General features: G+C 41.5%; 1 protein-coding gene across 10 annotated transcripts in view; it reads right to left on the bottom strand.

The window, feature by feature from the left end:
• The window catches only part of myrf (myelin regulatory factor), a 266399-nt gene that overhangs the window by 11869 nt on the left and 226889 nt on the right, over positions 1–27641 (bottom strand). For 9 of the 10 annotated variants that reach the window (XM_073049333.1, XM_073049334.1, XM_073049338.1 and 6 more), the window contains 13 exons: positions 24991–25191; positions 23464–23572; positions 22829–22938; positions 20347–20507; positions 17465–17537; positions 16588–16676; positions 14824–14889; positions 12232–12326; positions 10893–11078; positions 10530–10799; positions 8802–8889; positions 7935–8009; positions 4681–4783 (listed from right to left, as the gene is read on the bottom strand). In XM_073049333.1, the coding sequence (XP_072905434.1) occupies positions 4681–4783; positions 7935–8009; positions 8802–8889; positions 10530–10799; positions 10893–11078; positions 12232–12326; positions 14824–14889; positions 16588–16676; positions 17465–17537; positions 20347–20507; positions 22829–22938; positions 23464–23572; positions 24991–25191 (1626 nt within the window). The remainder of the gene's footprint in view (positions 1–4680; positions 4784–7934; positions 8010–8801; positions 8890–10529; positions 10800–10892; positions 11079–12231; positions 12327–14823; positions 14890–16587; positions 16677–17464; positions 17538–20346; positions 20508–22828; positions 22939–23463; positions 23573–24990; positions 25192–27641) is intronic. The other variant, XM_073049337.1, reaches the window with a different exon arrangement.

The following is a 27641-nucleotide window of genomic DNA, read 5'->3' as shown; positions in this document are numbered from 1 at the left end:
TAAAAAGAAGACAGCTTTATAGAGCGGGCATAGGAGGAGGGGCGACGCACTAGAGGGAGACAGAGTAGGAGGGGTTTGGCTCAACGAGGCTTTGGTGATAACGGGTTAAGGTGATGTAAGTTGCTTGTAAAGGGTAGGAATAGGAAGTCTGTCTGTGAGGCCGGTGTTCTGTACTGGGTGTCAGATGTGGGATGTCTGGGAGACTCCCAGCCTCCCGAAAGGCCACATTTGTGCCAGGTGCAATGAGCTGCATCTCCTTAGGGACCGGGTTAGGGAACTGGAGATACAGCTCGATGATCTTTGTCTGCTCAGGGAAAGATTTGAAAGTCTCTTACTATCTTTCCTTTCAGTTAGTCCTGACGAAGGGTCTCGGCCCGAAACGTCCCAGTGCTTCTCCTTATAGATGCTGCCTGGCCTGCTGTGTTCCACCAGCATTTTGTGTGTGTTGCAGTGATAGGGGACTCTATAGTTAGGGGGTCAGACAGCTGATTCTGTGGATGCAGGAAAGAAACATGGATGGTAGTTTGTCTTCCAGGTGCCAGGGTCAGGGGTGTTTCTGATCGCATCCACAACATCCTGAAGTGGGAAGGTGAACAGCCAGAGGTCATGGTACACATTGGTACCAATGGAAAAGGTAGGAAAAGGCAGGAGGTCCTGAAAACAGACCACAGGGAGCTAGGAAAGAAGTTGAGAAGCAGGACCACAAAGATAGTAATCTCGGGATTATTGCCTGTGCCACGCGACAGTGAGGGTAGGAATAGAATGAGACGGAGGATAAATGTGTGGCTGAGGGATTGGAGCAGAGGGCAAAGATTCAGATTTATGCATCATTGGGACCTCTTTTGGGGCAGTGTGACCTGTACAAAAAGGTTGGGTTGCACTTGATTCTGAGGGAGACCAATATCCTGGCGAAGAGGTTTGCTAAGGCTGTTGGGGAGAGTTTAAACTAGGATTGCTGGGGGGGTGGGAACTGAACTGAAGAGACAGAGGAAGGGGCTATTGGCTCACAAATACAGAAAGCTTGGAGACAGTGTGAGATGGAGGATAGGCAGGTGATAGAGAAGGGATACGCTCATACTGATGGTTTGAGATGTGTCTGTTTTAATACAAGGAGTATCATGAACAAAGCAGATGAGCTTAGAGCGTGGATCAGTACTTGGAGCTATGACGTTGTGGCCATTACAGAGACTTGGATGGCTCGGGCAGGAATGGTTACTTAGAGTGCCAGGCTTTAGATGTTTCAGAAAGGACAGGGAGGGAGGCAAAAGAGGTGGGGGCGTGGCACTGTTGATCTGAGATAGTGTCACGGCTGCAGAAAAGGAGGAAGTCATGGAGGGATTGTCTACTGAGTCTCTGTGGGTGGAAGTTAGAAACAGGAAGGGGTCAATAACTCTACTGGGTGTTTTTTATAGACCACCCAATAGTAACAGTGACATCAAGGAGCAGATAGGGAGACAGATTCTGGAAAGGTATAATAATAACACGGTTGTTGTAGTGGGAGATTTTAATTTCCCAAATATTGATTGGCATCTCCCTAGAGCAAGAGGTTTAGATGGGGTGGAGTTTATTAGGTGTGTTCAGGAAAGTTTCCTGACACAATACTGTATGTAGATAAGCCTACAAGAGGAGAGACTGTACTTGATCTGGTATTGGGAAATGAACCTGGTCGGGTGTCAAGTTTCTCAGTGGGAGAGCATTTTGGAGATAGTGATCATAATTCTATCTCTTTTACCATTGCATTGGAGAGAGATAGGAATAGATAAGTTAGGAAAGCGTTTAATTGGAGTAACGGGAAATAAGAAGCTATCAGGCGGGAACTTGGAAGCATAAATTGGGAACAGATGTTCTCAGGAAAATGTATGGCAGAAATGTGGCAAATATTCATGGAATATTTGCGTGGCATTCTGCATAGGTACGTTCCAATGAGACAGGGAAAGGATGGTAGGGTACAGGAATCATGGTGTACAAAGGCTGTTGAAAATCTAGTCAAGAAGAAGAGCTTACAAAAGGTTAAAAAAAAACTAGGTAATGATAGAGATCTAGAAAATGATAAGGCTAGCAGGAAGGAGCTTAAGAATGAAATTTGGAGAGCCAAAAGGTGCCATGAGAAGGCCATGGTGAGCAGGGTTAAGGAAAACCCCTAGGCATTCTGCAAGTTTGTGAAGAGCAAGAGGATATAGGACCAATCAAGTGTGACACTGGAAAAGTGTGTATGGAACCGGAGGAGATAGCAGAGGTAATTAATGAATACTTTGCTTCAGTTTTCACTACGGAAAAGGACCTTGGCGATTGTAGGGAGGACTTACAGTGGACTGAAAAGCCTGAGTATCTAGACATTAAGTAAGAGGATGTGCAGGAGCTTTTGGAAAGCATCAAGTTAGATAAGTCTCCGGGACCAGATGGGATGTTCCCCAGGATACTGTGGGAGGCGAGGGAGGAGATCACTGAGCCTCTGGCAATGATCTTTGTATCATCAATGGGGATGGGAGAGGTTCCGGAGGATTGGAGGGTTGCAGATGTTGTTCTCTTATTCAATAAAGGGAGTAGAGATAGCTCAGGAAATTATGAACCAGTGAGTCTTACTTCAGTGGTTGTTAAGTTGAGGGAGAAGATCCTGAGAGGCAGGATTTATGAACATTTGGGGAGGTATAATATGATTAGGAATAGTCAACATGGCTTTGTCAAAGGCAGGTTGTGCCATACGAGCCTGAGTGAACTTGTTGAGGATGTGACTAAACACATTGATGAAGGTAGAGCAGCAGATGTAGTGAATATGGACTTTAGCAAGGCATTTGACAAGGTACCCCATGCAAGGCTTATTGAGAAAGTAAGGAGGCATGGGATCCAAGGGGAAATTGCTTTGTGGATCAAGAACTGGCTTGCCCACAGAAGGCAAAGAGTGGTTGTAGACGGGTCATATTCTGCATGGAGGTCGCTCACTAGTGGAGTGCCTCAGGGATCTGTTCTGGGACCTCTTCTGTCCGTGATTTTTATAAATGACCTGAATGAGGAAGTGGAGGAATGGGTTAGTAAATCTGCTAATGACACAAAAGGTTGGAGGTGTCGTGGATAGTGTGGAGGGCTGTCAGAGGTTACAGCGGGACATTGATAGGATGCAAAACTGGGCTGAGAAGTGGCAGATGGAGTTCAACCCAGATAAGTATGAGGTGGTTCATTTTGGTAGGTCAAATATGATAGCAGAATATAGTATTAATGGTAAGACACTTGGCAGTGTGTCAGATCAGAGGGATCTTGGGGTCTGAGTCCATAGAACACTCAAAGCTGCTGTGCAGGTTGACTCTGTGGTTAAGAAGGCATATGGTGTATTGGCCTTTATCAATTGTGGGATTAAGTTTAAGAGCCAAGAGGTGATGTTACAGCTGTATAGAACCCTGGCATCCCACTTGGAGTACTGTGCTCAATTCTGGTCGCTTCACTACAGGAAGGATGTGGAAACTATCAAAAGGGTGCACAGGAGAATTACAAGGATGTTGCCTAGATTGGGGAGCATGCCTTATGAGAATGGGTTGAGTGAACTTGGCCTTTGGAGTGATGGAGGGTGAGAGGTGATCTGATAGAGGTGTATAAGATGATGACAGGCATTGATTGCATGGATAGTCAGAGGCTTTTTCCCAGGGCTGAAATGGCTAGCACGAGAGGGCACAGTTTTAGGGTGCTTGGAAGTAGGTACAGAGGGGATGTCAGGGTAAGTTTTTTTTTGCAGAGGGTGGTGAGGGCATGGAATGGGTTGCTGGTGACGATGGTGGAGGCGGATACAAAGAGTCTTTTATGAGGCTCCTGGATAGGTGTATGGAATTTAGAAAAATAGAGGGCTGTGGGTAACCCTAGGTAATTTCTAAAGTAAGTACATGTTCGGCACAGCATTATGGGCTGAAGGGCCTGTATTGTGCTGTAGGTTTTCTATGTTTCTATGTTGCTTCAGTATTATTAATGATTACAGTTTAATATGGGGATAGCGCTTCTTCACAGGCCAGATAGAAAACATTAAACTTGGAGAAGAATTTAGTAGAGACGGAGCACAAGCTGAATCCTGGGTGAAACACAAGGAGTGGAGATGATAACGGAACATTTTGGAATGATGAGTAGCACACACAGGATGTTGGAGGGACTCAACAGGTCAGACAGCATCTATGGAAATGAATAAACAGTCGATACTTTGGGCCGAGACCTTTCTTCAGGACTGGAAAGGAAGGGGGAAGATGCCAGAATAAAAAGGTGGAATAATGTTCCTCAGTTCTAGGATGCAAAATCCCAGGAATATGGAGCTAGATCTATTAACTAAAAAATTTCGCATGGGATTTGGTTACTTCTGCGGAAGATGATGTCCAACCAGTCCCCTGGGTGGTAATCCAGAGATGGTGGAGTCATTCACATCCTTATTCAGAAACCTTTGCAGAAATAGGCCTCAGTAAGGATACAGGATGCTACTTTCCCAAGAAGGTCCCATTTAAGTTTTTACAATAAATTCACAAAGAGGAGCTCAAAAGGCTGCCATAAATTCCTATCTGATGTTGCTTAAATTAAATTGCCTATCATCCCAGATTAATAAGAAACTCCTAAACTCTGGAATAGTTTTATAGTAAAATCTGAATGAACAGCAGTGTTTTGAAGTGACAGAAAAGATGCAAAAATATTGCCCACTGTTGTTTAGGCTTTTACCTGGGTCGGTGAAGTTTCCATCTTCAAGCCAGTATTAGATATAGTCCCACATAAATTGCCATAATTAACACTACACAGATAAACAATCAGAGGCAAAGAGGTCCTAAAAACAGAGAGGAGAAAAAAATAAGAAATGCATAAATTTAACTACAAGACATAGAATAATGGATAGATTTCAGATCTAGGTTCTGAATTGAATCCAGAATGCAGAAAATCTTTCTGTGTTGATCCATTCTGAAGCATTTCGAATAAGTTCTCATTGTACTCATAAAGGAAGAATACAAAGTGGTTGAGAGGTTTTCGCATAGGAATACAAATACTAGGTCAAGCATGCAACAAACAGTTCTAATTACCAAATTAAAAGAAATAGGCATTTACACATATATTCACCTTGGGAAGAGTATAGTGTAGGTTTAACATAAAGATACTAGGACACCATTACATTATGCAAACCATGGCTCTGCAACCTGGAATTTACAAAAAGAAAATAGGTGATTTGATCTAAATTTTCAATATATTGAGTAAAACAATAAGGTAGATAAAAAATATTTCCCTTGGTTAGAGCCAGAGAGTCTAAAAATTACATCGGGTCTGCTAAGTGTGAAGTTAGTTTGGAAGTCTCATCTGCAAATGGTAATTGCTCCTGTATTCATTGTTAGCTTTCAGTACGAGTCTGGGAAGTTTGTTTTAAGGGATATGGTGTAAAGAGGAGAATAGGTAGTTACAGATGAGCAAGAATGGTAGAAAAAGTTCAAGGCACTAAATAGATTTACCTTTTTTTGTGAATCTACCATTTAACCACCTGATCTTCACTTAACCTTTTGTACTACGGGAATACAAGACTGGGTTTTTTTGAAAATTTTCATGATTCTTTCTGAAAAGGATTTGGGGTCTGTAAGTAAGTAAAATGTTGCAAATGTTTCATGAGAACAATGACTTATTGCAGTCATTACTGTTGGATATGAATGAGATTGGTGCTTTGCGTGGTCTGGAAAGGTTTAGTATTAAGTCCCATGTCTGTTTCAACTTCATTTTTTTTACACTTTGCCCTGTTTTTTAATTCTGAAAAACTGAAGAATTTTGTTCACAACATGAAAAGGCATAGCAACCAGCAGGTCCAAATTATTTTGTTTTTCTGTGTTCCGCTACAAACTTCATCAGCTATTTTTCATTCCACTTACCCAGTCCAATTTAAACTATAATATCTAAGTTCCCTCTTCCATTTCTAATGTTTATCGAGGTTGACACTTTGACACCCCAATGCCTAATGCAAATTGTAGCAGGTGGTGGGGATAGGACTGAGCCCAGAGGCATGTGATTATAGAGCTCTCCCCCACAAGCCCCTCCATCACGACTCTTCAAGCCTTCTCCATCTTCCAAACTATTTGTAATCCAATCCCGTGGCTTACCCCTAATGTCTACGGATCTTTGTAAAATTGTTTTTGAAGGCTGGTATAACCATGTCACCGAGGACACCAAGGTTTAGGCAGTCTCTTCTACTTGAAGTGACTGGCTAGGTAGGACATCGCCTTACTAATCCACAGTAAACCGCTGAAGTGTTTTTACTGCTGAATTTTTTTTTAATGGACTCTTCAATCAGAATTGTTATTTACATGGAATGAAATGTTTGTGGTTCTTTTTTAAATTTTGAATTGCAATCTACTGATGTGTCCCTCATTCTTCATAAAGGTTGTCAATGGTTTATGAATCCATCCCTCACTCTTGTCAACAAAACTACCCCTGATAGGTACTAACTACTTACTGAGATAGATCGCGTCAATCAGGTCGTATAGGCCAATAACCTGGGAGCAAGGAAAGGAAAAGCTGGCCAGCACCGCCTCCTGCTGCCTGGTGCACACGTAAGCACTGTGGGTGTGGGTGAGACTACACTTTTGACATTCAGTTCATTATCCTAACAAACCCAAAGACTGAAGTTCTTCTATGATGAATGGCAGCTTGGACCCATTTCATTCAGAATCAGGTTTAATTTCACTGGCATATGTTGTGAAATTTGTTGTCTTTGCAGTAGCAGTACAATACAACACATAATAATGGAAAAAATGTAAATTCCAGAAAAAAAATGTCTATAACAGTTAAATTCAATAAGCAGTGAAAAACTTACTGCCCATTATGTTGTTGGCATTTAGGGCAGCAATGAAGGTCCTGCATCTCTGGTGTTGTACAGGGCTTCCTTCAACGTATCAGTAGCTTGGTTTTCACTACTGTCAGTCATGCAAGTCCCGGGTAGAGACTCAGGAATACCAGTACACTCAGGTGCAGAAGGATTCTTCATTGCTGTTTCCATAGCAATTTTGTTTTTTACCAGTCAGGGTTGTTAGCCCTGAGCTGAACCTCTGAACATGAAGGACTGGTGGACCACTTAGTTTGGTCTCTACCCTTTGATGAGTTTGGCATAGGTGACCCTTACCAAGGCCCAAAGCATGAAGACCTGACTCCAGCCAGCTCTCTGGGTAACTGAGGCACGCAAGCCTCCAAAGCATGACAAGTTTGTGGTTCTCTTGGAGGAAGAAGTGCCAAAATAGAAACAAAAAAAGTAGTGAGATAGTCTTCATGGGTTCAATGTCCAATCAGAAATAGGTTAGCAAAGAGAAAGAAGCTGTTCCTGAATCACTCAGTGCATGCCTTCAGGCTTCTGTACCTCCTTGATGGCAGCAACGAGAACAAGGCATGATGGATGCCGCCTTTTTTGAGGCATCAGTCCTTGAAGATGTCCTGGGTACTGTGGAGGGTAGTCGTGCCCATAATGGAGCTGACTAAGTTTACAACTCTCTGCAGCTTATTTCAGTCTTGTGCAGTAGCCACACCATGCACATCCCTCATACCAGACAGGGATGCAGCCAGTTAGAATGCTCTCCACAGTGGGTCTGTAGAAATCTGCAAGAGTCTTTGGTGACATACCAAATCTCCTCAAACTCCTAATGAAATATAGCTGCTGTCATGCCTTCTTCGTAGCTATAACTAGCTGGTATATCACACTCCTCCTGTATGCCCTCTCGTCACCATCTGAAATTCTGCCAACAATAGATGTCAGAATTTATAGATGGCATTGAAGCTGTGTCAAGTCACACAGTCATGGGTGTAGAGAGAGTAGAGCAGTGAGCTGAGCACACTTCCCTGTTGATTGTCAGGGAGGTGGCGATGTTGGTTCACTCATGGAAAACCAAAGATTTTTGTTCACAACTTGAAGAAATATAACATTAGTAGTTCTACTCGTGAGAAAGCAAATGGCTTACTTCATTTGCAAGGTGATGGTGACATCGATGGATGTGGTCTTGCTGACTGGGATTGAGTAGGTATAATTCCCTGAGCTACAAAGAAAAACATACAGTATTTTCATGAGATCAGACGACATCAGCTCCAAATGCCACAAGCTCAACAACAGTCAGAGTTTCAAACAGCTTTTTGAGGGTTTCTTTTTATCAATCTAGCACCATATGCAAATATAGAATACAACTATTAGCATGGAAACTAAACATATTACTTTGTTCAAGGTGAGGAGGAACAAAACATGTAAAATATATTGGAATATAATATCTGGGTTAGCTCTTAATTCAATGTTTTGTATTTTAAATAATGTTCTCAGTTTTTGTCTGGAAGTACTGTAGATTGTATCTTTCCTGTGTAGTTCATCATAAAAGTTCCTTTGTCTTTCTCTTCAAGACAATCTGGTAGTTTTATGGTTACCATTATGGTTATCGGTTTTCTATTTCAGGATTTTTAAAAACTGACTTTACATCTCCTTGCTGCAGTGGTTAGAACAGATTTATGTCCCATGATCATTAGACTAGCCCATGGGATTACTGGTTTGGAAGCATAATCATCAAGCCACTGTGCACAGTGGAGGCCCTTTTTGGTCAAACTACACTGAGTAATTATTATGTACAGGAGTTGTTTTATGTGGGAAATACTGTATTACTCCTGCTATTCTACTGACCAGGAAACTGGAGCTATCTTAGTCAATAGAAACTGGACCTATCCAGCAAGAACTGCATAGTATTTAGTTGATTATCAACACTGACAATTGCATCCTCCTCATTCTTTTTCCCCAACTCTGATATTTCACTTCATTTCAGTCAATACATCCTGCTGATGTTTCTCACCTGCAGGATCCCTGTGACAGACAATACTGCTCCGTGATTTCCAGACCATTCTCGACAATTTGGGTAGAAGTTAAGGTGGTGTTCTGCCCTTTAGGGAGGAGAAAAATAAGAATGATTACAATCTAATCATCGAAAAACATGCATGTGCACATGACAGATAGTGTAGTATTTGCATGTGGTAGGGTGAATCTGATACTTGCCATCGGTGGTATTTATTTATTATGTTAATATAGGGCATTCTGTTAATGTAGTGTGCTATGTTAATGTAGTATGTATGCTGAGTATTGCAAAGACACAGGTAATATGGACACAAGTAAAATTTCCATATCTGTGTATTCAAAGTATTAAATGAAATAAAAACACAGTAAATCATGGAAAAAATCTCAACTTTACTTTGCTTCACATCTCTTCAATCCTTCCCCACAATCATCGATTGTTATATTGATAAGAAAGCCTAAAACTTAAAAATGAGGCTGTTTCTTCCACGGGCAGGTACAATCCAACCTATCCCTGATTTACCACAACCACTGTCAACTCTGTGCTACAATGCCTGTCGCAGCACAGAAAGCATTATGTCCCACAACCGTTTCAATAATTTGATTATGTCCTCACATTGGTCCCATTCCCAAACTCGTATAGATCTGGCTCCCTTGTGAAAGTTTGTCCAGTGACAAACGTTCTGCTTGCTAAGAAGGGTGTTCATTCAAAATTCAACATGATGGGTTTCTGCAATTTAATAAATAGACAATCTGAACAAATCCATGCTCTTTTGAAATTCACACACATGTTATGTTCCTGTTTAAGGAAGTTAAACAAAAAAAAATCCCCAGTCCTTTTAAAACAAGAGTTTAATAGAATATTCAAAAGCATTTGGCTTCTAAAATTTGTGATTTCAGTCCAAACTATTTGAAACTCCCTTAGAGTAGTGTTCATGCATGAAAATGTTATGAACAAATATTTTAGCTTTGTGGGGCTGGGTCTCAAATGAATTCAACATTTTTTTTTCTCAATGCCATCACACACTGAATGTTTAATTTAACAAGCGGTTGCAAGACGTTCCTTCACCCAGGGAGTGGAGAACCTGAAAGTACTGGAGACAAGTCATTAAATTATTCACGGAGGAGGTAGATTATATTTCTTAATGCCAAAGAATTTAAGGAATATGGGGAGGAGGAGGAGGGAACAGGGCACTGAAGCTGATGATCAATCATAAAGCAGGGCCAAAGGACTAAACTTTCCCTTGCTCCTTTTATCCATGTTTCTATTTGCATCATTATTGTAACTGGTAAATAAATAACTGATATCAAGAGAAATATACAGCTACTTTAGTCACTTTGTAAACATAATTTGGGTGAATGGAGCCCTTTCTGATTGTTGGCAGCTGGTTCCCAAGCAAAGTTATTTCTACTCTGTTCCAATAAGCTGCTATAGTCCCAACCTCACTTTCTTGCACAGATGTGACATTTCTCCATTTCCCCCACAGCAGCCAAATTGTCCAACTGCTGATTACTGCCAATCAGTGCTGATGACAAGCTTTTCCAGCCTGTGACCCAAGAAACGCAGTTAAAATGGTCCAAACGTGCGGTGGAAAAGCAAGGTGGTAGAAATGTTAAAAAATATGCCTGACTTGGCAACTGTTCTCTGACATTAGCAGGATCCCATTGAGAAACAGAGTCGGATACATCAAAAGTAGCCAGGAAAATGCATATGTACGTGGCTGGAACTCACAGCCTGAGTTGCTGTCAGTTGAGTCTGTCTGCTCCGTGCTTCTTTGTCTTCTCGCCTGCAGGCCAGGCAGTTTATTCTGCATGCTGGTAAAGTGGGGAGGGAACTGTGATTTGCCGTGGATGTTTAGGATCTGCGGTGGTGAAGGACTGTAGTTGTTTGAACTGCTGATCCCGTCTCTGGGAGACATCCGCCTGATGTTATATTCATTCTGATTCTCATTCGCGGAAGATTTGGCTTTGATGTTGCTGGTGGCGGATGTGCCAGGTTGATCTGAAATCGCCAGAAATATTAAACAGAGAATGTCAGCGGCATTTAAAGGGGGAAGCAAAATAAACCTGAAGGTGAAATGGGAATTGCACTTACCCGCAGTGGGATGGTTAGTGCTAGCTGAAGAAGGGGTCAATGGGATGGTAGTCACTGGCAGGATGCTACTGCTGGGTGGATTTGTAGAGTTAAGGAGGCAGCATAATACTTCACACGGAGAGGAGAGGCATAAGCTAAGTGGACGAGGGGAGTGGGACACAGGAGAAGCAGGTGAAGACATACCAACTGCAAAAAGAAAAAGCGTTTGCAACATAAAACGTGATTCAAGTATAGAAACACCAAACTCGATGAACACAATTCCAACTTAGATTTGTAAAATACAACTTTTATACTCTGCTAGTGTGTGCTTCACAGAAGCAGATATATTGTACAAGGATTTCTCCAAACAATACAAATAAGTTAACTGTAGAGCTTTTGAGAGTCTAGTTGTCATCTCCAATGGAACATACATCAGATAAAAGGAAATTATGTAACATTTCTATTAGGGCAACAAATGTGGCTCATACTGTTGCCAGCAAAACTAATGATAGGGCAGGTGCGATGGGCCAAATAGCCTAATTCTGCTCCTATATCCTATGGTTTAAACAATTACTGAGATGTGGGCCAATGTGTATGGTGTCACTACCAGATATTTAGTAGTGTTCTGAAATGGTCTTGCAACAAATAAAACCATTTCTCCACATGCTACATCTTTGTGGGTCCAGGTTTTGGATGCCTAGGTACAGGCATCTGAAAGTGAAAAATACAGTTTTGAGTTCACTTCTCAAAGTCATGAAGGCTGGAACTTGGAATGAGGTCAGATTTGATGGGATTGCTTAGAAGGACAGGCATGGCAAAGATGGACCAGTCATCAGTGGTGGGAAAGAACTGAGGCAACAGGAGTAGTATTTCATATTTCCTGAATGCTCAGTGTTTTGCCTTTGTAGATGCTTTATATTGGACGGTGGGTAAGTTGGTAAGTTTACAATGTTGGATTAATGGCAAACATCGGAAGAAATTCTTAAAACAGCCTCTTAATGTTCCAGCCAGATGTGACTGTTTTCGGGCTCCTTCAGCCTGCTGTGTGCATGCTTGCCACTCACACCCAACTCAACCTCCCGCTGTGCTGAAATTATGATGCAGCAAACGAGTTGTGCATGCACTTGACCCACGACCTTCAAGGTGAATGAATATGTACAATCTTTCACTTACTGTTTACGTTGCTCTCAACTATCAGAAATCACCCATGGATATCCATCCAGACACACTTCAACAAAAAGTTATCGGCATGCCCGCGAGTTTCTGGCTCTAACAACGTGCATTCAGAAGTTCAACCCTACTCTGTCCCAGACTCCAGCAGCATCTTCATCTTCAGCTGGTCCAGATAGATTTAACCTACCTGGTTGTTGAGCTCCAATCGAGTCGTGTGAGCCTAGAGGGGTGGACCAGTGGTTTTCCGTTGAGGTGGAGTCTGGGTCGGTGTTTCCAAATGGTCTGCATGTGAAACAAAATCAGTCATATTTGCATACGTAAACAAATGAACCTGGCAAAACCAACGTAGTAGATCCTCAATGAAATCTACTTCCATCAATGAGATCATTTTAATTTAAAAAATGAGTGCTCAGAAGAAACTGAGATTTTCCAGTACTGGGACAGTTCCATTCCTAGGAACTAAATCACACGGGTCCATATTCTATAGTAACCCATATCATATTGCTCTACATGTATTTGCTATCATTCCTTCATTTTATTCAATAGAATCAGAATCAGGTTTATTATCACCGGCATGTGACGTGAAAGTTGTTAACTTAGCAGCAGCAGTTCAATGCAACACATAACATAGAAGAAAAAAAAATAAAATAAGTGAATCAATGAATCAATTACAGTATACGTATATTGAATAGATTAAAAATCGTGCAAAAACAGCAATAAAATATATTTAAAAAGTGAGAAAGTGTTCACGGGTTTAATGTCCATTTAGGAATCAGATGGCAGAGGGGAAGAAGCTGTTCTTGAATCGCTGAGTGTGTGCCTTCAGGCTTCCGTACCTCCTTCCTGATGGTAACAGTGAGAAAAGGGAATGCCCTGGGTGCTGGAGGTCCTTAACAATGGACACTGCCTTTCTGAGATACCGCTCCTTGAAGTTGCCCTGGGTACTTTGTAGGCTAATACTGTACCCAAGATGGAGCCAGGTAAACTGACAATCCTCTGCAGCTATCATAGTCATCCTATGATTACCCATAGTTAAAAGTAGTGGAATATATACTGTATCACGTTATTAGTACTACCAGATTGAAAAATGCTTTAAAATATATGGGAAAATTTGCATACAGTTTCCATGTTTCAGGTCATTTACAGTATAACCTGAATAGCTGCTGAATGGTTTTCTTCGCTTTGTTATATTACAATTGATAACGTGGGACAATGCTAGAAATATATAACCTCCATTTTCAAACCTATCAAATCCAACAAAATATCACCTCAAAGTATCTCATCAGTAATTGTCTCATGTGAAGGTAATGCCAGTGAGCTCCTGTAGGAAGGGAGGAGGAGGGAGGGAGAGAGAGAGGGGAGAGATAGATAGAGATAGATGGTATCTGACGGTAATTAGAATCCATCCCAGAATTAATTCTATTAAATAGAGAACGAGCCCTTCTACAGTTTCCCTTCTTGTTTATCAATTATTTTGGGAGATTGAAAGCTGGAAGGATCTCTTTATCTACTCAACAAATTATGTTTTAGTGGAAAGTTTTTTTTTACCTATTATTACATAGCAGTCATTTAATACACAGCAGAATCCTACATGATTATGATACAGTGAGCAAGTTAGAGTGACCCAGTTTGAATGGTATTAGCTGGTGAAATGTTGGCCAACAGCACAGGAGAGCTCTCTGAATTCCAGATTCTTCAAAGGCATCTATCAGTATCTACCTGAACCCACAGGATGTACGGCATTTAATTCCTAGCAACCTTTTTCAACGCTGTACTTTCACCAGAACTGCAACAGCTTAAGAAAATGCCCTACGACTACCTCCTCAAGGATGATAAATAATTCTCAGCCTACCACTGACTCCCACATTCAGAAAAATGAATGAAAGAATAAAGACTGATTAAACCAATGAATGAAAAGGTGGCAGGAGAAATAAAATGTGGGAAATGCAGCAGGAATAATAAAAATGTTTTTGTCTGGTGAGAAACAACTATATAACCATATAACAACTACAGCACAGAATCAGGCCATCTCAGCCCTTCTAGTCCGTGCCGAATTGAATGTTGGTAGAAGGACAGATTCTGATGTATCGGTCATAATACCTATAAAATTAACATGAACCTGCAGCACGCAGGAAGGAAAATTATATGCTGGTCTTTGATAGGTCTCAAGAACAGGAAAGGGCTTTACTGAGATCACACCTGGAGTACTGAGTGCAGCTTCAGTCTTCATATTCAAGAAGTATATCTTGCAGTACAGAGTCCCTAGACTGATTCCTAGAATGAGGGGCTACCCTATAAAGAAACATGGAGCAAGACTGGCCTTTAATCATTTGTGTTTAGAAGAATGAGAGACAATTTTACAAATTGTGACAAGGCAGATGCTGAAGCTGAAGGATCCAGAACCATCAGGAAAACAGTTTGATCATTTGACTCAGAGGATTATAAACCTTCTGAAGCAAGGTGTTCTAAGGTTAAAAATCTTAGGTTTTTAGTCTCTGGGACAGAGGATCTGACAGAAAATTGGATAAGGTGAAGAATTAGCCATGATTTTACTCAATAGAGTGTGTGTGTGTGTGCGCAATAATGTATACAAGTACAATGTAGAGTGTTAAAATGACATCAATTGTAATCCAAATTTTTATACCAATGGCCCTGAATTGATCCAGATATTGTAGATTTCCAAGAAACATGTCATTAACATAGAGGAACACTATTTGGTCTTTCAGGGAATTTCTGCCCAAATTATCCTGATTAGGAAGTCTAAAGACGATCCACCTACCCATCAGCATCAGCGCCATCATCATTTCGCAAGTTCAGCACATAAAGGGTGGACATGGATATTACACTGAGGAGGAAAAAGACAGCTGCTTATTCGAGGCACAAGTTAATGAAGACTCACTCTGGACTAAAGTTAATTACTCTAGCAACTGAATGTCTAGCATATTTCAAGATCTTACAGCAGATACTGAAAATATATTGAGGCTAGGACATGCAATCTTGTTGGACATCAGGGCTGAGACAGGAACATAATGGCAAATCTTAACTGGGTTAGGGAATGCTGTAGACTTTAAAATCCAATGAGCTTCCATATTTGAATCACAATATCCTGGAGAATACTATCAGGGTTAATAATACTCCAAGATATTGTGATTGGAATATGGAACCATAGGTGATTCATAATTAGCAGATGATGTCTGGATTTTAGTTTGTGACTATGAAACAACTTATTCTGCTCAATATAAGTGTTACTCTGTGCCTGTGAAGGACTGGAGCAATGTCTCATTGGTTTCATAAGGCAGGCTGGGTAGTGTTGGAAAAAATTCTCAGTAAATTCTTCAAGGTCTCCTTAGTATTAATGAAGGTAGAGCAATGGATGTGCTGTGTACAGATTTTAGGAAGACATTTGATAAGATTCCCCATGATAGGCTCATTCAGAAAGTCAGAAGACTTGTGATCCAGGGAAACTAGGCGTATGGATACAGAATAGACTTACCCATAGAAGGCAGAGGGTGGTTATAGTTGGAACATTTTCTGTCTGGAGGTCGCTAAACAATGGTGTTCTACGAGGATCTGTTCTGGGACCCCTACTCTTTGTGAGTTTTATAAATGACTTGGATGAGTAAGTGGAAGGGCGGGTTAGTAAGTTTTCAGATGACACTAAGGTTGGTAGAGTTGTGGATAATGTGGATGGTTGTTGTAGGTTGCACTGGGACAATTGACAGGATGCAGAGCTGGGCTGAAAATGGCTAATAGAGTTCAAACCAGAAAAATGTGAAGGGATTCACTTTGGAAGGTCAGATTTGAAGACAGAATACAGGGTTAATGGTGGGATTCTTGTCAGTGTAGAGGAACATACATTAAGAAGGTGTATGGTGTGTTGGCTTTCGTTATTCTGGGCATTGAGTTCTAGAGCTGAAAGTCAATGTTGCAGATCTATAAAACCCTGGTTAGACAATACTTGGAATATTGTGTTCAGTTCTGATCTCCTCATGATAGGAAGGATGAGGCAGCTTTAGAGAGGTTGCAGGGAAATTTACCAAGATGCTGCTGGTCCAGAGAGCATGTCTTATAGGAATAGGTTGAGTGAGCTAGAGATATTCTCTTTGGAGCAAAACAGGATGAAAGGTGACTTGATAAAGCTGTACAAAGTGATAAGAGGCACAGACAGAGCGGACAGCCTGAGACTTTTTACGCAGGGCAGAAATGGCTAATACAAAGGGTGTCATTTTAAGGTGATTGGAGGATGTTCTTAACACACGAGAGTAATGTGTGTGTGAAATGTCCTGCCGGGGTGGTGATAGAGGCAGATACATTTGGGGCATTTAAGAAACTCTTAGATAGGGACATGAATGCTAGAAATTGAGGGCTATGTAGGGGGGAAGGGTTAGATTGATCTTACAGTAGATTAAACAGTTGGCATAACATCGTGGGCCAAATGGTCTGTACAATGTTGTTATGTTCTCAACTGCTAAAGATGCATTATCAAGTAATTTATCAGCCTTTTTCATGCACCAGGCTGAATGTGCAAGGCCTTAGTTCTTACCTGAATGCCATGATGATAACAAGAGCTATGATGGTGCCTTGGAGGAACTTCTGGCTAAGGCAACCTTGCTCTGTTGGGTTGGGAGGTGTCTGGAAGTGGAAAAATACATGGTTATCTTCAGAAGATAGCTTGCCTTAGCCATACTGATGTCTAAATAATAATTGCAGATGGTTTTAAAGTCATGAAGTTAGTCTCAGTCAGCACTCAGAAACTTTATCCAAATCTCTCCCGAAGGAGTTAACTCTGCTTTACATATGGGTTTATCATCAGAATTTCATTAGTTACAATATATTTAGGGAATGAATTATTAGAATTATTTGCCAGAATTATAAGGAATGAATTATTTTAACCTCAGGCTAGATTTGCAAAGAAAAATAGTAAGTAGGTTAACTCAATTAAACAGAAGTAGATCAAGACATAATTCACTAAGGTAAAGGTAACAACATTAGACTGAGTAAGGGTACTGGTAGTAGAGAAGCAAAACTTTCTTTTTAATGTGTTGTAATCGGAACATACCGTGGCCAGGATTTATTGCCCTCTTTCAGTTGCTTTTAATCTAGTATTTAGTTGATACAATCATTTCAAGGGATAGTTAGAGACAAACATGCTGTTGTGTTAATAGAGTCTCATAGAGGATAAGAAAGGGAAAGCATGGGTGATTTTCTTCTCTAAAGAATACTAGTCAACCAGTTGATATTTAATGACAGTCCAACAAAATTCATTGTTTTAAGTCTCCATGTTTTAACTAAATTCAACTCCTCTCATTACTGTTGTAGGATATGAACAGAAACAAATATGGACATAGTAAAAAAACCAAAACACAGAGATTGGAGTTTAATTTAAAATGTAATTCCTTACCAATTTTCGGTATTCATACCTTATTGCCAACTTTTGGGTGCCTTTTCTTATGCTGCCCACTTCCAGCCCGACTAAAATGGCTACCAGTTTGGCTGTAAAGACAGAGAAGTGTTTCCTAAATTCAGAGCTCCAAGAGAACTCTTCCTGAATGTTTCTTCTTCAGCGCATTGGGTGTATCAAGAGTTGGCATAACAGCATGTAAAAGCCCAAGGCTTCCTTGCGTTTGATGTGTCAAGCACTTTGCAATGTAATAGCAGAACGTTCAACACTGGGAGTCCACATAACATTGATAAATTCAGGTTACAGCTCTTCCATATCATAAGCATTACTATGATCACTAGTATCTCCAGGAAGTGCTGACTCTAGAAGACATCCATTATCAAAGATCCCCACCATCCAGACCATGCCATCTTGCAGCTAACGTTGGGCAGCAGGTACAGAAGCCTGAAGTCCAACACTACCGGGTTCAAAAACAGCTACTTCCCTTCAATGACTCAGTTCTTGAACCAATCAGCAAAACGGTGATCAATTCAGTTTAGCAATGCTATGATCACTTTGCATAAAATTGACTATGTTTTATTTCAAATTGTGTTCTTTCTAGTAAATACTGTATACAACTTACATCTTCATGATGAGTGTTGCTGGTCTGATGCTATATGCTCAACTAAGTTTTTCATTACACCTGTGTATACGTGCATTTGTGCATACAACAATAAATTAATCTTCAGCTTTGAAGGAGGATCCAAACTAGGTCTTTCGTGTGTGCTTTCACCAGGCATCACATATCTTTCTACCCCTAGGGTTCCTTTGTCAAATGTGTCCCGGCTTACACATTTACAAGTTGCAAAAAAAACCCCAAATTCACTCCCTAGTGGCCTTTGCTCATGCTATGAGAGACATTCCGGTGTAGTTGGGCACCTATCCTAATGCACAGCCAGGATTTTATTAATCAGCATCGGTAACAACAGAAGTTGTATGTATCCAATAGATAAAGGGAAAACCAGATGAAACACACTTGAAGTTTCAGAAGGCCTTTGATAAGTTGTCACAAAAAAGATGATTAGGCATAGCTGACTGCAGATAAGACACTGGCCTGAACTAAGGACTGCTTAACTGCAAAAAACAAAGAGAAGGAAAGAGTGGATAATGTTCAGATTGGCAGGCTGTTATTGATGGGGTGTTGGCAGGAATTAATGATGATTCAACAGCTACTCACAATCTACATCAACAATTTTAAGGAGGTGATCAAATATGACATACCCAAGTTTGCTGTCGACACAAAGCTGGGCTGTGAGGTGGTTGCCGAGAGGCTTTGGGGAATACAGACGGGCCAAGGACATGGCAGATAGAATAAAATGGAGAAAAATATGAGCCCACTCACTTCGGTAGAAAAAGAAAGAAGGTTAAGTTTTTTTTAAGATGAGAAACTGAAAGGTTAATATGCAGGTAGAATAAGCAATTATAAAGGAAAATCGTATGTTTATTTTTATTGCATGTGGATTTGGCTAGAAGAGTAGCGATTTCTTGCTCCAGTTATACAGCACCCTCTAAGATCATTCCTGGAATATCAAGTACAGGGCTGGTCTTTCTACCTAAATAAGAATATACCTGCTTTAGAGAAAGGCCAGTAAAAGCTTAACAATTTTTGTCCATTTTATTTAGAGATACAGTGTGGAACAGACCTTCCTGCCCAATGAGCCATGTTGCCTAGCAACCCACCTATTTAACACCAGCCTAATCACAGGACAATTTTACAATAACCAATTAACCTACTAACTGGTATGTCTTTAAACCATGTGAGGAAACCAGAGCACCTGGAGGAGACCCACACAGTCAAAACGAGAACATACAAACTCCTTACCGATGGTACCAGCAATGAACTCTGAACTCCGAACTCCAACGGCCTGAACTAACCGCTACGCTACCATGGTGCCTTAGGTGCCCTGAATTGATTTCTTGGGATAGTCAATCCGTTTTACAGGGATTGATTAAATGAACTGGACCTATACCCTCTTGTGGTGAAGAATTTCATTGGATTGAACAAAATCCTCGTGTATCCAAAGGCTGGACATGAAGATCGTGATTCTTCTGGGCACAAGAAGCTACGAGCCAGTCGGAAGTGAGCAGAAATTTCTTCATCTTCAGGGCAGCAAATCTTTGGAATTCTCTACATAAGAGGGGTTTAGAGGCTCAGTCGCTGAGTAAATTCAAAACAGAGATTGGCAGATTTTTAGATCTTTAGTGAATTAAGGGATATGGTACGAAGCAAAAATATTAACCAAGACTTTATTGATAACAGTAATGACAAGAGGCCTATTCCTGTCTCTACATCGATACGATGCTTGTGGCTTCATATCTGTCACAGTATTACTCTGCAGTAGTGTACTGGTGAATTCAGACCTCTCAGTGAGATCAACTGAAACTGACGTCTGCTGCAAGTAAGATGGGCTGTAAGATTCTTTAAATTAGCTTTCACCTCCTCTACCTCGCACTTATTTCTTATTAGAGGCAGACACATATATGTGAACTTGAGGGACTTCCGGATGAGGCTGCGCAGTGATTATAGATGGACGGGGAAGAAATACATCCCGTTTCCTGACATGTCTGACTGGCGCACAGATGTTATCATTGTGTGCTCTATCGTAGCACCCCTCAGCTATGACCAACCCGTAAAAGCCCCTGGGATTCAGCTGCAGGTCCGCTGAGTGGTTAAATGTGCCAGCATCTCACCTCAGTATCTTTATTACTTCTGTGCTGCAGTATGTCTGCACAGAAGTTACGAAGATCTGTGGAGAGGGTATAGCTGTTGGGTTTCTAACAAACAGCCAGCCAAAGCAAATACCATGATAGCCTGGAAAAGCAGTCAGGCCATCTCCCGGTGCCCTGGTGACATTCTGGTACCTTAGTGTCCCTCCGCTGACAGTGGACTTCATGCTGTCCAACCGCTTTAGCTTGGCCAGCTTCCGGCTCCAGGTCTCCAGCTCGTTAATCCGTGTCTCCAGGTTGTCAGTTAGTTTGCAAAGCTCCTTGACAGCGCCCACGTTCTCCATGAAAATCCGTTCCTGCACGCCAGAAATGGAAGCAGAAGAGCAAAAGAGCAAGTGTAAAATTAAATGTCTCGTGCATTAGACTATAACAAGTATAATGGTATTGCGCTGATTCGAACAGTGGCCAATCAGCTTGCGGAAACGTGAGAAGGCGTAGCTCACTCAGGTTTGCCGATGGAGTCATTAGACAGCGATTAATGGCAGTTTGGTGCTTGAACAGCAGCCAGTTAGCGATTGGAAGTGTGAGAAGACATACTTCACTCAGGGTTGGCGACTGAATACATAAGGCATCGATTCACGGCAGTCTGGTACTCGAACCATGGCCAATCAGTGATCATGGTTGATTGGCAAGAACCAATAAAAATAAGGCAGGGACAAGTGGGGTGGCTACTGTTGGAATGGACAGTGATAGAGCGGTTATTTGCACCTTCAGCTTTTTGAGGCTTCAGAAGGAAGAGAATTGAGTGAGAAAAGGTGAGAAAGCTGCAGGTAGAGCCACGCCCCATTTATTTACTGTTTTCCTTCTTTATGTTTGCTCAGCTAGAACAGTAGGGATGCCAGGCAGGATAATCAAATGCTCCTCTTGTGGGATGTGGGGAAGCAAGGAGATCTGCAGTGTCCCTGGCAACCTCACCTGCAAGAAGTGCATCCAGCTGCAGCTTCTAACAATCCACGTTAAGGAGTTAGAGCTGGGACTGGAAGAACTCTGGATCATTCAGGAGGTTGCGGGGTGATAGATAGGACATATAGATATGTAGTTACCCTCAAGGTGCAGGGCACAGGAAACTGGGTGACAGTCAGGAAGGGGAAAGGTGCTAAACTGACAGTGCAGAGTACCTCTGTGGCAATTCCCCTCAAAAACAGGTATACAACTTAGAATACTGTTGGGTGGGGCGTGTGGTGACCTAGCAGATGAAAGTCATAGTGGTCAGGTCATTGGCACTGATTCTGGCATTGTGACTTAGAAGGGAAGTGGAGAGAAGAGGTGAGCTGTGGTGATAGGGGATTTGTTAGTTAGGGGAACAGAAAGGAGGTTCTGTGGACGAGAATGTGATTCCCGGATGGTATGTTGCCTCCTTGGTGCCAGGGTCCAGGACAGCTCAGATCAGGTCTTCAGAGGCAGGGTGAGCAGTCAGTGGTTGAAGTTGAATTTTGAGTATTGTATGTAGTTTTGGTCACCTATTTCCAGGAAAGATGTAAATAAAGTTGGAAAAGTACACAGAAAATTTACAAGGAGGTTGCTGGGACTGGAGGACCTGAGTTATAAGGAAAGATTGAAAAGTTTAAGACTTTATTCCTTGGAATGTAGAAGATTGAGAGGAGATTTGATAGAGATATACAAAATTATGAGGGATATAGATAGGGTAAATGCAAGCAGGCTTTTTCCACTGAGGTTGGGTGGAATTACAGCTAGAGGTCATGGGTTAAGGGTAAAAGGTGAAAAGTTTAAAGGAAACACGAGGCTAAGCTTCTTTACTCAGAGGGCAGTGAGAGTGTGGAATGAGTGCAAGTGGTGCATGTGATCTCAGTTTCAACTTTTGGGAGAAGTTTAGACAGGTGCATGCACAGCAGGTGTATGGAGATCTATGGTCCCGGTGCAGGTTAATGGGAGTAGTCAATTTAAATGGTTCAGCATGGACTAGATGGGCCAAAGGGCCTGTTTTGGTGCTGTACTTTTCTATGATTCTATAACTCTATAAATGTATATGAACATTAAGATCAAGCTACATCATCAAAGATTTTGTATTGATCTATAAAATCTCCTGAGGGAACATTTCAAAGTATGCTTTGCACAAAAAGTAGATAAGTAAAACCATGGGTGTCACAGTCCAGTCCCGACAAACCTGTGGTGAATTTCCTACTGCCCCAGATATTCCATGGAATGTCAATTCCTATAAACGGCCTTTAAATATTGGTGTAAATCTGGAACAAATTTCCCATGGCAAAAGCTAAGGTGAGCGGAGGAAAGTTTAGGGGAGATACCAGTTGCACAGAGAGTGGTGGGTGCTTGGAACGCACTGCCCAATGTGGTGGTCGAGGCTGATATAAAAGCAACATTCAAAATACTCTTAGATAGGCACATGGAGGTAGGAAACATGGAGGGCTATATTCTGTGTAGAGGAATGAATTAGATTTGTTGTGGAGCGGGTTAATATACTGTGCTGTACTGTTCTATGTTTAATGACATTTCTCTTCCTGTAACTGGGCATCCATCTGCCTTTCCAGCACTGCCCCTTGTCATTAATTGATAACGTTGCTTCTGGAGACCGCAGGTGTGGAGGTGAGAACAGGATTCCTGATCATTTCCATCCCAGCCAGCAGAGGGCGATCTCTACCTTGTTAACCACCAAGAAATTCTCGATGGTCTCTCCATTGGCACACACCACGTCCCCGGACTCCTTCACGGCCTCAGGCAGAATCTCCTGCACTTCTTGTGCGATAACACCTAATGGGAAATTGCATGCTCAATATTACAAAGGTAGCAGCGGTAAAATAAAGTCACAGTGACCAAATTAAAAGGATTTTGTTATCTCTAAATAGGGGTTGAATGGGCAAAATTAGGAACTGCGTTGGCATTTAATCATTGTAAGGGTTTATCCAGAGTCAAATCCATCAGAATCAAGTTGTTGCACTTAACACGTTATCTACCACCACACCTCCCATGTTCCCCTTTGTTAAGATACCAATCTTAGCTTGAGTTACGGCTCAGTTTGAGGATTGAACTTTGACCATATCACTTCATAAGATTCAGGATTTACAGAGCCATCCAAGGAACCCATTGTTACCCTTCAGAGTTCCCTATCAGTTTCTGTCTGAGGTGATCTGCTTCCTAGTGTTAGAAGCTGGGAATGAAAGAGAGGGCTGGAGATGACCGGACTTGGAATGCCAGGTACATAAGCAACTGTGGGACAGTCATCTTCCACCTCCAGCCCATGAATTCTCATCTATCTTCCAACCACTGAGAGCGTACCTGTCTCCGAAGCACTCTCGAGGCCTGCTGTGGCAGCGAACTCTGGCTTGTACTGGTAATGGACCAGTCGCATCTGTGTGATCCTCCTCAGCTGCTCCGTGGTGTCGACCTGCAACAGCAGAAAAACGGTAAGGATGTTCTCTGGCCTTTTGTTTCTGGAAGTGATGTTTAAATCCAATCAGACTAACGGAATGACAGAATTTTAAAAATACACTTACACCATTATTAGACAAGCTGATAAAACAAATATCAGAGAACGCCATCGTGTATACAAAACTGAGATTAGACCAAGACATGATTTATAGTCCACTCAAACTCTCTTCCATCTTTCTTCATCTATCAACGACATCCATTAATCTCTTTTCATTCATTTAGCCTTCTCTATACATTTATAAGATTCATTCAACTGTAATTGGGAAATCCACTTTCTCCATTTACTGCTGTATCCACCACTGAAAAATTATTTTTAAAAATTTTCTCTTTGAACACTTATAGTTGTTTTTACAAATAGAAATTTGTATAAATTTGCTTGTACAAATACAAGCTTCCTAACTCTTCTTCACATCACAAAACATTACTCTAGCAGGCCCCTGAAGTGGGAAGGAAAGATAAATAACATTTCAAACAAGGACATGAAAAGCCAACAACATCTACATAAACAAGAGAAAATCTGCAGATGCTGGATATCCAAGGCAACACACACGAAATGCTGGAGGAACTCAGCAGACCAGGCAGCATCTATGGAAAAGAGTACAGTTGATGTTCTGGGCTGAGACCCTTAGGCAGGACAACATTTTAAAGAAGAAAATTAGATTGGTTGACAGCATATTGTTGTCAACTGGTTTTTCCCTCACTCTGACAAATTACTTAATATAGCAATACAGTCAACTCACTAGCAAGTAAATCATCCATTAACTCCTATTCTCCTGCTCAAAGGCACTTCTTTCTTCCCTTTCCATTCTTTCAGCTGTAAGCAATGTTTTGTGTTTTTCCTGTTGTGTTCTCTCGTGCAATTGTGTATACATTAGTTAGGTTCATTACAACATGTAAAATATATTTTGTAACTTTTATTCATTTTGTTTTTTTAAAATGAAGATTCTCCTTCACCTGTACAACCAAAATAATTCATAGTTATATAGCACTTGTGATGTGATGAACCATTCTACCAAGATTCACAGAATTTTTGCTGATAGAAACACCTTGAATATAATGTGACACGAGGAGACACTTCCCCAAAGAAAAGAATAAGTTAGATATCAAAGAAGAATAAAGAGAAGATTTTGATGAAGATATACGCCTAAAATGAACACTTAAAGATAGACGGAGATGTTAAAAAAAGCTATTTGAAGAGGTTTAGAGATTTTCCAGTAGTCAGTTTTCAATAGTCCAGTTCTGGCAGGGGAGTAGATGGCAGTGTCTCAGATAAATCTAAGTACAATCTTAGAGGATTTTCTTTACTTCAGCTTGAAAAACCTAATCCATCTTACCTTTACTCATTCATTTCCAGAAAAGTTCATCTCCACTCACCTCCTGGATGTTCTCCTTTGCCCGAGCGTCGGACGGATGCATTAATGAGCCCATGACTTTCACATTCCCATGGACAACCAGCGCTTCGTCAGGACGGTCTGTGTTGATGCCAACTCGACCATGGTGAAAGACGGTGTCAGGAAGTTGACCACGTTGCCACAGGACATCTGTGTCGCTCTCAAACTGCCCAGGGTTTGATGCCTGTAGGGATTGGAGACAGAGTTTACAAGGTAGCGACAAAGTAACCCCAAAAACCTTCATTTCCAATGACTACAAATATTTATAATTCTATTGCATTTTTACATTTCAGTGCCTTCAATTAGATGAAATCGTGGAAATGAGCTGCTTCTAGGTTCACTTGATTATAAAGAATTACTTAAACTATGATTTCACTTGTAGACCAAACCACACTTGGTTTTATCAAACAAAGAAATTAGCTCAGAAACAGATTTAGAATTAGGTTTAATATCACTGGCAATTTGTTGTTTGGCGACAGCATTACATTGCAATACACAGTAATAAAACTATAAATTACAATAATTACATGTATAAAATGAGTTAAATAAGCAGTGCAAAAAGAGAGGGGGAAGATATCTGGGAGGTAGTGTTCATGGGTTCAATGTCCACTCAGGAACTGATGGTGGAGGGAAAGAAGCTGTTCCTAAAACATTGAGAGTGTGTCTTCAGGCTCCTGTACCTTGTCCCTGACGGTAGAAATGAGAAGAGGGCATGTTCTGGGTAATGGGGGTCGCCTTTTTGAGGCATTGCTTTTTGAAAATGTCCTGGAGCTGGGAAAGCTAGTGCCCATGATAGGGCCAGCTGAGTTTACAACTTTCTGCAGCTTTTTCTGATCTTGACAGTGGCCCCGGCATACCAGTTAGAATGCTCTCTATGGTACATCTATAGAAATCTGTGAGTGTCTTTCATGACATAACAATTCTTCTTAAATTCCTAATGAAATATATCTGCTGACGTGCCTTCTTTGTAGCTGCATCAATATGTTGGGCCTAGGATAGATCCTCAGAGATGTTGATAACCAGGAACTTGAAACTGCTCACGCTTTTCACTTCTGATCCCCTGGCTGGTGTGTGTCCCTCAACAAACTCTTCCTGAAGTGCACAATCAATTCCTTCGGTCTTACTGATGTTGAGTGCATGGCTGTTGCTGCAACACCTCAATCTCACTCCTGTACGCCTCCTTATCACCGTCTGAAATCCTGCCAGCAGTAGCTGTGCCTACCCACACAGTCATGGGCGTAGAGAGAGTAGAACAATAGGCTAAGCACGCATCCTTGAGGAGCGCTAGTGTTGATTGTCACCAAGGAGGACATGTTATTTCCAATCCCCACAGATTGTGATCTCCTGGTGAGGAAGCCAAGGATCCATTTGCAGAGGAAGGGATAGAGGCACACGTTTGGAGCTTGTTGAATAGAACTGAGTGTATGATTGTGTTAAACGCTGAACTGTAATCAATAAACCCTAGACTGACATCGGTATTGCTTTTATCCAGGTGATCCAAGGCCAAGTGGAGATCCAGTGAGATTTCATCTGCTGTAGACCTACTGTGGCGATGGGAATATTGCAGTAAAAATTCCAGGTCTTTGCTTAGACTGGAGTTGATTCTAGCCTTGACAAATTACCAACATCCAAAACAGGTGGATCATTTATAGGCTGATAGCAGTTTGTGTTGGGTATCTGTGAGGACATGCTTCGAAGTATCAGTGCTTCTACTTAAATCAGAAAGAGGAGCCGGAGTCGGCCATCTGGGCTGTCGACCTGCTCCGCCATTCAATAAGATCATGGCTGATCTGGCCATGGACTCCTCTCCACCTACCTGCCTTTTCCCCATAACCCTTAATTCCCCTACTATGCAAAAATCTATACCGATCCTTAAGCATTGTTCAGACAGATCTAGAAAAAATCTTTTGATCCTGGAGTTGTAAAGGTTGGAAACATCCCATAAGTTGAAAAGTAGAGCAGGAAGTGAGTCAGCAGGTAATTCACTCATTCAAGGCAGCCAAGAAAGGAAGAATCAAATACTAATTTATTATTTCCATTGGGAGAAACAGAACTATTGGTTCTGTTCCTGTGGAGCCTTCCCTGGTCTCTGGTCCTGCAGAGATCTTGTGTTCCTGGATTTAGAAGTACTAACACGAGGAATTGCCAGACGTACAATCCCATCCACTGTCAGTGCTGCCCCGGTCTGCAGTGATGCTGATGGCGACACAGTCTTGCTGTACACTTTGCTGCAGACTTAAATGCGGCATCTCTAACTGGCAGGTGGAGTCTGAGAAGCAGGAGAGACCAGTTGTGATACTGATACCCAACAAACAGCCAGGGTTACAGACATTTCTAAATCATTAGAGAATTCAGACAAATCCCAGGACTCCCCCAGAGCACTGAAGGGCGGTTCTGTTTGCAACAAACACACGCCCCCAATCCCCACCATCCCTCCTACCCCCTTTCCACTTTTAACAACTGCTCTTTTCATTGTTTAAGTTTATTTTAAAATTCAAAGTGCTGAAATTCAATAATGCACGGAAACAATGAAATGCTTTGCTTTTAATTGCTTGCCAGCATAAAATCACAAAGCGACGTTTTCCCAAATGCCCTTTCCTGAATCCATTAGGTCTCTTCAAGCAGCCGCAGACG

The sequence above is a fragment of the Hemitrygon akajei genome, chromosome 6 (genome assembly GCF_048418815.1).
Source record: "Hemitrygon akajei chromosome 6, sHemAka1.3, whole genome shotgun sequence".
Taxonomy (NCBI): Eukaryota; Metazoa; Chordata; class Chondrichthyes; order Myliobatiformes; family Dasyatidae; genus Hemitrygon; species Hemitrygon akajei.
The sequence above is the reverse complement of the archived record's forward strand: the minus strand, read 5'-3'. Positions and strand labels throughout refer to the sequence as shown.